General features: G+C 40.6%; 1 protein-coding gene across 4 annotated transcripts in view; it reads right to left on the bottom strand.

The window, feature by feature from the left end:
* Positions 1–5,963: 5,963 nt before the first annotated feature.
* LOC128656607 (zinc finger protein OZF) overlaps positions 5,964–11,515 on the bottom strand; it is a 254,192-nt gene continuing 248,640 nt past the window's right edge. For all 4 annotated transcript variants that reach the window (XM_053710606.1, XM_053710624.1, XM_053710630.1 and 1 more), the window contains one exon: positions 5,964–7,958. In XM_053710606.1, the coding sequence (XP_053566581.1) occupies positions 6,550–7,958 (1,409 nt within the window). In that variant the 3' untranslated portion in view covers positions 5,964–6,549. The remainder of the gene's footprint in view (positions 7,959–11,515) is intronic.

The following is an 11,515-nucleotide window of genomic DNA, read 5'->3' as shown; positions in this document are numbered from 1 at the left end:
ATTCCCTGGGACAGGTGGTCCTGGGTTAGCCACCAACGGAGTGAGTCTCTGGTCTTCTGATCTACTTGAATCACTGGAGACAAGTCTGTATAGTCCCCATTCCACTGTTTCAGCATGCACAGTTGTAATGGTCTTAGATGAATCCGCGCAAAAGGAACTATGTCCATTGCTGCAACCATCAACCCTACTACTTCCATGCACTGAGCTATGGAAGGACGTGGAACAGAATGAAGAACTTGACAAGCGTTTAGAAGTTTTGACTTTCTGACATCTGTCAGGAAAATCTTCATTTCTAAAGAATCTATTATTGTCCCCAAGAAAGGAACTCTTGTCGACGGAGACAGGGAACTTTTTTCTATGTTCACTTTCCATCCGTGAGATCTGAGAAAGGCCAGAATGATGTCTGTGTGGGCCTTTGCCTTTGAAAGAGACGACGCTTGTATCAGAATGTCGTCCAAATAAGGTGCCACTGCAATGCCCCTTGGTCTTAGAACCGCTAGAAGGGACCCGAGTACCTTTGTGAAAATCCTTGGATCCGTGGCTAGCCCGAATGGGAGAGCCACAAACTGGTAATGTTTGTCCAGAAAGGCGAACCTTAGGAACTGATGATGATCTTTGTGGATAGGAATATGTAGATACGCATCCTTTAGATCCACGGTAGTCATAAATTGACCCTCCTGGATTGTAGGTAAAATCGTTTGAATGGTTTCCATTTTGAACGATGGCACTCTGAGAAATTTGTTTAGGATCTTTAAATCCAGAATTGGTCTGAAAGTTCCCTCTTTTTTGGGAACTACAAACAGATTTGAGTAAAATCCCATTCCTTGTTCCATGGTTGGAACTGGGTGTATCACTCCCATTTTTAACAGGTCTTCTACACAATGTAAGAATGCCTGTCTCTTTATTTGGTTTGAAGATAAGTGAGACATGTGGAACCTTCCCCTTGGGGGTAGTTCCTTGAATTCCAGAAGATAACCCTGAGAAACTATTTCTAGTGCCCAAGGATCCTGAACATCTCTTGCCCAAGCCTGAGCGAAGAGAGAGAGTCTGCCCCCTACTAGATCCGGTCCCGGATCGGGGGCTACTCCTTCATGCTGTTTTGTTAGCAGCAGCAGGCTTCTTGGCCTGCTTACCCTTGTTCCAGCCTTGCATCGGTTTCCAAGCTGGTTTGGTTTGCGAAGCATTACCCTCTTGTCTAGAGGCTGCAGAGTTGGAGGCCGGTCCGTTCCTGAAATTGCGAAAGGAACGAAAATTAGACTTATTCTTGGCTTTGAAAGGCCTATCTTGTGGGAGGGCGTGGCCCTTACCCCCAGTGATGTCTGAGATAATCTCTTTCAATTCTGGCCCAAAAAGAGTTTTACCCTTGAAGGGGATATTAAGCAATTTTGTCTTGGAAGATACATCCACTGACCAAGACTTTAGCCAGAGCGCTCTGCGCGCCACAATTGCAAACCCAAAAATTTTTGCCGCTAATCTAGCTAACTGCAAAGCGGCATCTAAAATAAAGGAGTTAGCTAACTTAAGTGCGTGAACTCTGTCCATAACCTCCTCATACGGAGTCTCTCTATTGAACCATTGAACCAGAACCACGCTGCTGTAGTGACAGGAATAATGCACGAAATAGGTTGCAGGAGGTAACCTTGCTGTACAAAAATCTTTTTAAGCAAACCCTCCAATTTTTTATCCATAGGATCTTTGAAAGCACAATTATCCTCGATAGGAATAGTAGTGCACTTGGCTAGTGTAGAAACTGCCCCCTCGACCTTAGGGACTGTCTGCCATAAGTCCTTTCTGGGGTCGACCATAGGAAATAATTTCTTAAATATAGGAGGGGGAACAAAAGGTATGCCGGGCTTCTCCCACTCCTTATTCACTATGTCCGCCACCCGCTTGGGTATAGGAAAAGCGTCGGGGTGCACCGGAACCTCTAGGAACTTGTCCATCTTGCACAATTTTTCTGGAATGACCAGGTTGTCACAATCATACAGAGTAGATAACACCTCCTTAAGCAGTGTGCGGAGATGCTCTAATTTAAATTTAAATGTCACAACATCAGGTTCTGCCTGTTGAGAAATTCTACCTGAATCTGAAATTTCCCCATCTGACAAAACCTCCCTCATGGCCCCTTCAGATTGGTGTGAGAGTATGACAGAGCAATTATCATCAGCGCCCTCCTGCTCTACAGTGTTTAAAACAGAGCAATCGCGCTTTCTCTGATATGCAGGCATTTTGGATAAAATATTTGCTATGGAGTTATCCATTACTGCCGTCAATTGTTGCATAGTAATAAGCATTGGCGCGCTAGAAGTACTAGGGGCCTCCTGCGTGGGCAAAACTGGCGTAGACACAGAAGGAGATGATGTAGAACTATGTCTACTCCCTTCATCTGATGAATCATCTTGGGCAACTTTACTATCTGTGGCAGTACTGTCCTTACTTTGTTTGGACGCTATGGCACAATTATCACACAATTTTGAAGGGGGAGACACATTGGCTTTCATACATATAGAACATAGCTTATCTGAAGGCACAGACATGTTAAACAGGCTTAAACTTGTCAATAAAGTACAAAAACCGTTTTAAAACAAAACCATTACTGTCTCTTTAAATATTAAACAGGGCACACTTTATTACTGAATATGGAAAAATCTATGAAGGAATTGTTCAAAATTTACCAAATTTTCACCACAGTGTCATAAAGCATTCAAAGCATTGCACCCCAAATTTCAGACCTTTAACCCTTAAAATGAATTAACCGGAGCCGGTTACAGATTTAACCCCTCTACAGTCCCAGCTACAGCCTTTGCTGCGACTTTACCAAACCCAGGGGGGAATACGATACCAAATGAAGCCTTCTAGGAACCTTTCCAACTACTTTCAGACCCACACACATGCAGCTGCATGTCCTGCTCTCAAAAGTAACTGCGCAATAATGGCGCGAAAATGAGGCTCAGCCTACTACAGTGAAGGCCCTTCCTGACTGGAAAGGTGTCTAAACCAGTGCCTGACGTAAAAAAACGTTCCCCAAAGTTTATAAGTGTGAATTTCAACATCAAGCTGTATAAAATGCCCAAATAAAGCAATCGATCTTGCCCATAAAAGTGTCTACCAGTTTTATAGCCCATATTAAGCCCTTTATTCTGTTTGAGACTAAGAAAATGGCTTACCGGTCCCCATGAGGGGAAATGACAGCCTTCCAGCATTACACAGTCTTGTTAGAAATATGGCTAGTCATACCTTAAGCAGAAAAGTCTGCTAACTGTTTTCCCCAACTGAAGTTATCTCAACAGTCCTATGTGGAAACAGCAAACGATTTTAGTTACTGCTGCTAAAATCATATTCCTCTCACAAACAGAACTCTTCATCTTTTTCTGTTTCAGAGTAAATAGTACATACCAGCACTATTTTAAAATAACAAACTCTTGATAGTAGAATAAAAAACTACAACTAAACACCACATACTCTTCACCATCTCCGTGGAGATGTTGCCTGTGCAACGGCAAAGAGAATGACTGGGGTGGGCGGAGCCTAGGAGGGACTATATGGACAGCTTTTGCTGTGCTCTTTGCCATTTCCTGTTGGGGAAGAGAATATTCCCACAAGTTATGGATAACGCCGTGGACCGGACACACCAATGTTGGAGAAAAATGTTTCTCAAATGAAAAATAATTCTGTTCCAAAACAAACCTGATGCTCTTAAGGATAAATTCGTTTTGTTCCTTTAGTAAGGTATAGCCCTTGAAGGCCTAATTCATGATTTATGCTTGTATAGAGCGATGAGACATTGCAGGTTACAAGTATATACTGGTTGTTCCATATAAATTCATTTAAGCAATGTAAAATGTCTCTAAGGTCTTTTAGGTAAGATGGTAATTATTTTACATAATGTTGCAGGAAGCCATCAATGTATTGAGAAAGATTAGCTGTAATTGAGTTAATGCCCGATATTATGGGCCTTCCTGGGGGATTGATGGTGTCCTTGTTAATTTTAGGTAACAGGTAGAATATTGGAATTTTTGGAAATGTAGGTTTCAGATAGTTGAATTCTTTGTCAGTTAGGATACCTATCGATTTTGCATCATCAAGGATAGTGGTCAATCTAGACAGAATTTTTTTGGTGGGTTCCATTTTTAATTCTTTATAGGTCTCTTTGTCTTCTAGAAGTCTAGTAGCTTAATTTACATATTTGAACCTGTCCATAACTACCCCTTCTCCCTTATCTGCTGGTTTTATAACCAAATCTTTGTTCTCTTGTATATCCTTTAATACTGATCTTTCACGATAAGTGAGGTTATTGGGTATCTTTTTTTTAATTAAAATTATTATTATTATTTTTTTAACTAATTTTTCAAATAATTCAAGGTTCCGGCCTTTATCATTCACTGGGTAGAATTTTGATTTACATTTGAGTTCTGAGTTTTTTGTTGGTTAATTTCAGTATAATTTCTCTCAATAGGATTCTTAATGAAGAATATTTTCAATGTAAGCTTTCTTATAAACTGACTGACATGAATGTGAGTGTTAAATTTGTTTAGTCTTGTGGAGGGAGCGAAACTTAAACCTAAATTTAGAATTCTCTCTTCATCTTTATTGAGTATTTTACTGCCATTAGATTTTAGCTCAGTCTTTTCTGTTCCCTTTCCCCCTCCTCGTTTCCCTCTCTTGTTCTTTTTCTGCGGGAGTCTTGTTGTTCTGGGTCTATGGGTGGTTTTGGTCTCTGAGGACTCAACTCTAAAAAATAGTTCTCACTATCAGGGCATTTTTCTTCATCTAACATTTGAAATCTGTTATGGGTTCTGACCTTTTTTAAAATATATGTTTTTTAAATATATGCTATTTTTAGTAAAGTTTATCAGACTGCACTATAGTGTCATTTATATATTTCTCTATATTTGCTTCCATATATCATCACAGATTTATATTAACTAAACATCATCTAACATTATAACAAATATATAAAAATAAAAATATCTTTGACCTGTGCCCTATAGCACTGTCACTCACACTTTGCTATCCAGGGATTACATCAAACGTTTTATGGGTGGGCTTTTTTGGGATTACATCACACGTCTCATGGGTGGGCTATCCAGGGTTTACATCACACGTCTCATGGGTGGGCTATCCAGGGATTACATCACACAGAATTATAGGAAGACTAGGGCAAATGATCACAAACTTGAGAAACCTTTTTTAAATATATTGTAATGAATGACTCTCTCCTTTCCATCCAGAACCTTGTATAGAAAAATAAAACAGCCCTCAAGATAAAATTTGCCCTTCTAAATTTTTAGAGTGACCTTGTAGTACTGACAAGACTTCCTAGATAATCTCAGCGTACCACAGAGCTTTAGAGGATTTAGCCATAGATGAGGTTTTTGGTTCATATCTTTCATTAATATCCATGTTTAAGGTTTCCAGCAGAACTTCATCCCATCAGCAAGTTAAAGTGATGGTAAATCCTAGTGTTTGTGAAACGCTCAAATTTACCAGTTCTACAGATAAAGGGGACTTTGAGTAATAAAGTATAAGATACTTCACGCAATAAAGTTCCTTTATTTTCCTGCAGCTTATGCTGAGATCAGCGCCTCAGGCTGCCCATGGGAGAACACTATTTATTCAATGAGGTGATGGTTCCACCTCTTAGCCAATAGCTGTGCGGCCCAGATGGCACTATGTCGAATATCTAGCACGCTTTTGGCTAACATTACCTTACTGACAAAATAGCGTTCTTTTTGCAGGCGGCCTGAGGCAAATAAAGGAACTTTCAGCATGAAGTAAAGTCCCCTTTATTTGTAGCACTGGTAAATCTTAGTGTTTCACAAACACTAGGATTCACCATCACTTCTAAGAAGTCTAAATATATAATGCCAGTAAACATATACCTGTAACAATGCATCTAAACATGTAACAATGTGCTTAATTGGTTTGTTTAAATATTTACATAGTATGGAGTGATTTCACCATGACAATGGAAGATTTTTACTAATACAGTCTTTTGTTATCAAGAAATGTATTGTCTATCATTTACATAAATATGTAACAATGAAGAAAAAAAAAATTATGAGGAACCCCATACTATAGCATTCATCCTGATGATGTGCAGTCTGTACCTGCAATAAATAAACTAAATTAATCACTAAATACTGATTTCATTTTAGCTAATTAGTGCAGTGTCTGCCACAATCCACGGGCGTGATCACAATGGTATCTATATGGTTTACATGAACTAGCTCTCCCCTGTTGTGAAAAGCAAATAAAAAAGCTGGTGATAAGAGCCGGCCTTCAGGGGCTTAGAAATTATCATATGAGCCTTACTAGGTTTAGCTCTCAACTAAGAATACCAAAAGAACAAAGCAAAATTGGTGATAAAAGTAAATTGGAAAGTTGTTTAAAATTACATGCCCTATTTGAAATGGTTTATTTGGACTTGACTGTCCCTTTAAATAAATACTGAATTACTTTTAAAGTAAAAAAAACAACTATGAAAAAGTCACTAACGCTACAGGTTGTAATAAGTCAGCAATTCCTCTTCTGTGTTTAATAAAAAAGTCAGTTATACACTGCATGAATCTTGCTATGTATTTGCAGGGTTGAGCTCCTAGCGAAGCCCTTGTCACATACAGGACACACATACGGCTTTTCGCCTGAATGAATTTTCTGGTGCGTAGAGAGAATTGAGCGTGAGGTGAAACATTTCCCACACTCAGAACAAACATACGGTTTCTCCCCAGTGTGCTTTCTCTGGTGTATGACCAGCTGGGACCTTACGTAGTAACCCTTGCCGCAGTCTGGGCACACATGGGGCTTCTCTCCTGTATGATTCCTTTGATGTATAACCAGCTGCGACTTGACATAGTAGCCCTTGCCGCAGTCTTGGCACACGTGTGGCTTTTCTCCTGTATGAGTCCTTTGGTGTATAACAAGGTGAGAGTTGTGACAGAATCCTTTCCCACAATCCTTGCATCTATAAGGTTTCTCTCCTGCATGAATTCGCTGATGTGTAACCAGAGCAGATCGTATAGAAAAACATTTGCCACAATCAGAGCATGGGTATGGTTTCTGCCCAGTATGTATTATAGCATGTTTGAATAAGCTTGCCCTTACAGAAAAGGCTTTTCCACACTGCTGGCAAGAGTAAGGCTTCTCTCCAGTGTGACTCCTCTTATGTATCGCCAACTGTGAACTCTGAGTGTAGCTTTTGCCACAATCAGGACATACATATGGCTTCTCTCCTGTATGAATTCTTTGGTGTTGCACCAAATGTGATCTATTAGCAAATCTCTTGTCGCAGTCTGGGCAGCCATACGGCTTTTCTCCTGTATGTGTCCTTTGGTGTTGAGATAGGTGTGATCTGTTAGCAAATGTTTTATTGCAATCAGGACAACCGTACGGCTTCTCACCTGTATGAAATATTTGATGTTGGACGAGATGTGATTTATCAAGGAAGCATTTGCCACAATCAGGACAGGCATAGGACGCATTGCTTTTATGGGTTCTCTTGTGGACATTCAGTTGTGACCTATTATTAAAGAGCATGTCGCATTCAGAACACACATTTCTCTTATCCTTCATGTGAGTTTTCTGATGGGTTAGGAACTGGGACTTGTATGAAAAGAATGCAGAACATTCATTGCATTTAAAAGGTTTGTCCCTAATATCAATTTCCTTTTGGGCCTTTGACTTACATTTTGATCCAGACAGTTTTTTGCTTTTTTTGCTTATTTGTGACCGCTGTTGGTTTTCAGTCTCTGGCTCCTGTTGAATTGGTTTTATCTCATCTACTAGAACTTCCCTAATGCACCAGGTGTCATTATTACAATCATTGTTAACATTCAGGTCTGGTGGCTTCTGATCACTTTCATCTGGCAGAGAAAGGCTGCTATCATCCTCCGTTATTGGCTGTGTTGAGCAGTCTGCAGCAGAAGATTCCTTCACCATGTCCCTTGGCATAGGGTCATCTATGAGACAAAAACAAACTATAGCTTAATGACTGTGCTGTAAAATTTTATTTATTAACACCGGCATAAGATGCTCCCCAAACCAGCTACCAGTGTGCCATACCATTATATGCTTGTATTGGGGAGTTTAAAGAATGGCTGAAGTGTGCGTGCTGTTGTGGTACCAGCAGACATCTACAACAAAGAAATTTTAATCTATAAAATGTTTTCCTCTAGTCTTTAAAGGTGCTAAACATACAGAATATCTATGTGAGTATTTGATACAGGGCCAGATTGCGTAGTAACTGTTGCATGCAAGCGATATTGGGTTTATCACGCCTGTTTGCATGAGTCGGAAGTAGCACACGTAGTACAAGTTGAAAGTAAACATAATTACATTTGTTAGCACGACCACAGAGCTCTGGTTAAATGTTACGCTTGAATAAAAAGTTGCACAAAACAAAGTACAGTTACACTCAAACTAATACTATCTCATTAAAAAAACATAAGGGCTCAAAGCTATGAGGTCTCAGATGTTAGAAAAAAATGGACAGCAAAGGGCTTTAACATAGAGAAATATATATATATATATATATACACATACATATATAAACAAACGTCTAAATATATATATATATATGTATATATACTGTGTATATATATATGCATTTGTGTTTTACTGTATATGTACTGTAAATATTTCACAATGTTCTTCACTTACAGGATAATGTACTTTTTATTCCTGGCATGGAAAAAAAGTACATTAATTTTCTTTCCTGGCATGGAGAGCCAACAAATCCATTCAATTACTAGTGGGAATTTAACTCCTGGCCACCAGGAGGAGGCAAAGAACAACCCAGCAAAGCTGTTAAGCATTACTCCCACTTCCCATAAAACCGCACTCATTCAGCCGAAGGAATATGGAAAGAGAAGAGGACACAAAGGTTATAGAGGTGCCTGAGGTTTAGGAAATGGCAAAAGCCAAATTAAAAATAAAATAAGGGCGGGTCGTGGACTCTCCATGCCAGGAAAGAAAATAATTTATCAGGTAAGCAGAAATTTTGTTTTCATTCCAATGGCATGGAGAGTTCACGAATTCATTCAATTACTAGTGGGAACCAATACCCAAGCTAGAGAACACAGAATGGAAGGGAGGAAGAAAAAGAAAGTCGGACCTAAACAGAAGGCACCGCCACTTGAAAACTCAGCTGAGGCTTTCCTCCCAAGAAAAGCCTCAGCTGAGGCAAAAACATCGATTTTGTAAAAAGTATGCAATGAGGACCAAGTGGCCGCCTTGCAGATCTGTTCCACAGAAGCCTCACTTTTAAAGGCCCAGGAAGAAGAGACAGCCCTAGAGGAAAGAGCCGTAATCCTTGCAGGACGCCGATGTCCAGCAGTCTTATAAGCCAACCTAAAAACACTTATCAACCAAAAGTGTTTACATTTACCAGAAAATACCACAAAAAGGGCAGTAGATTGACGAAAATCTCTAGTTGCTTGCAGATAGAATGTCAGAGCACGCACAACCTCCAGGTTATGTAACAGACATTGCTTATTAGAAGAAGGATAGGGACAGAACGAAGGAACAAAAGTTTCCTGATTGATATTGTGGTCCGAAACCACCTTAGGAAAAAATCCAAAATTTGTACGAAGGACCGCCTTATCCTCGTGAAAAATAAGGTAAGGGGGTCACACCACTGAGCAGAAAGCTCTGAGACATAGCAAGAAGGAACAAAATCTTCCAGTATAATAATTTAATATCAACAGAGTACATAGAGTTCTGCAGCAGGCTCCATTTAAACCTAAGAACAAGATTAAGGCTCCATGAAGGAGCAACAGACTTAAAACACAAGCCTGTTTCTGACTAAGGCCTGAACAAAAGATTGAACATCTGGTAAGTCAGCCAGATGTTTATACAAAGAATCGAAAGGGCTTTCAGAGAACTGACGGATAAGCCCTTTCTTCAGGCCCTCCTGAAGAAAGGACAGAAAGCGAGGAACCCTCACCTGACTCCAAGAGAAACCCCTAGATTTGCACCAGAAAAAGTATGTACGCCATACTTTATGCTAAATCTTGCAAGTTACCGGCTTACGAGCCTGAATCATCGTATAAATCACTTTATCTGAAAAACCTCATCTAGACAAGACTAGGCATTTAATCTCCAAGCAGTCAGCTTCATAGAATCTAGATTTGGATGTAGGAAAGGACCCTGAAGTAGAAGGTCCTTCTTCCTAGGCAATTTGCACGGGGGAAAAGACGACATCTTTACCAGATCTGCAAATCAAATTCTGCGAGACCAAGCTGGAGCGATTAGAATCACTGAAGCCTGCTCTTGTTTGATACGGGCTATCACCCGAGGAAGAGGGCAAATGGAGGAAACAGGTAGGTTAGACCTAAATCCCATGGGACCGCCAGAGCGTCGACCAGAGCTGCATGCAGATCCCTTGATCTTGATCGGTATTCTGGAAGATTGGCGGTTAGATAAGACGCCATCAGATCCAACTTTGGAACTCCCAAACTGAGAGTTATCATAGAGAATACTCCGGAAGAAGAGTCCACTCCCCTGGATGAAAGTCTGCCTGCTCAGATAACCGCTTCCCAATTGTCCACCCCTGGGATGTGGATGGCAGAAAGACGAGTCACCTCCTTCATAGCTAAGGAGCTCTGAGTTACACCCTGGAGGTTATATGCCACCAAAGAAATGTTGTCCGATTGGAAATAAATCGGACCAAACTCAGTTAAGGCAATGCTATCATTGCATTGAAGATTGCTCTTAACCCTAGGAAATTCTCTTAAGGAACCCCAAACTGCTCCCCAGCCCAAAAGCCTGGCGTTCGTGGTCACAATTTCCCAAGATAGTCTCAGGAAGCATGAGCCCTTGGACAGAGTGACCTGAGAGAGCCACCAGGACAGAGACTATCTTGTCCGGTTGTCTAAGTCTACCCTCTGAGAAAAGGCTGAGTGGTCTCCGTTCCATTGTCTGAGCATAACTGTAGAGGTCTCAGATGGAAACGAACCAACGGAATAATGTCCATGGAAGCCACCATGAGACCACTTACTTCCATACATGCTCCAGATGGACGGACAGAAGACCGAAGAGAAAGACATGCCGCCAGAAGTTTGGATTTTCTGACCTCCGTCAAGAAAATCTACATGGAGATCGAGTCTATGATTGTCCCTAAAAAACATACCCAGGTATTTGGTGCCAGGGAACTCTTTTCCAGATTCACCTTAAAGGGACATCCAGAGCCAGCAGCTGGATTCGAACCAACAACCTTTGCAAAGCCACAAATCTAACCCCTAGGCTACATAGGTCTGCTCTTCTGAGAGAGCAAAGTATCGACAACAGAGAATCTGTAAGGGATCTTGCTAAATGAAAAGATGGCGCCAGAACCAAGAAATCGTCCAGGTTCAGAGCCACCGCAATTCCCTGAGATCTGGCCACTGCCAGAAGAGCCCCTAGAACCTTCGTAAAAATTTGAGGGACACTGGCTAGGCCAAAAGGTAGGACTACAAATTGTAAGTGAAAAAGAAAATATATCAGGTGAACAATAAAAATATCACACCATTATTTCAAG

This window comes from Bombina bombina, chromosome 1 (genome assembly GCF_027579735.1).
Source record: "Bombina bombina isolate aBomBom1 chromosome 1, aBomBom1.pri, whole genome shotgun sequence".
NCBI classification, from domain to species: Eukaryota; Metazoa; Chordata; class Amphibia; order Anura; family Bombinatoridae; genus Bombina; species Bombina bombina.
This window is presented reverse-complemented; position numbering and strand designations above follow the sequence as displayed.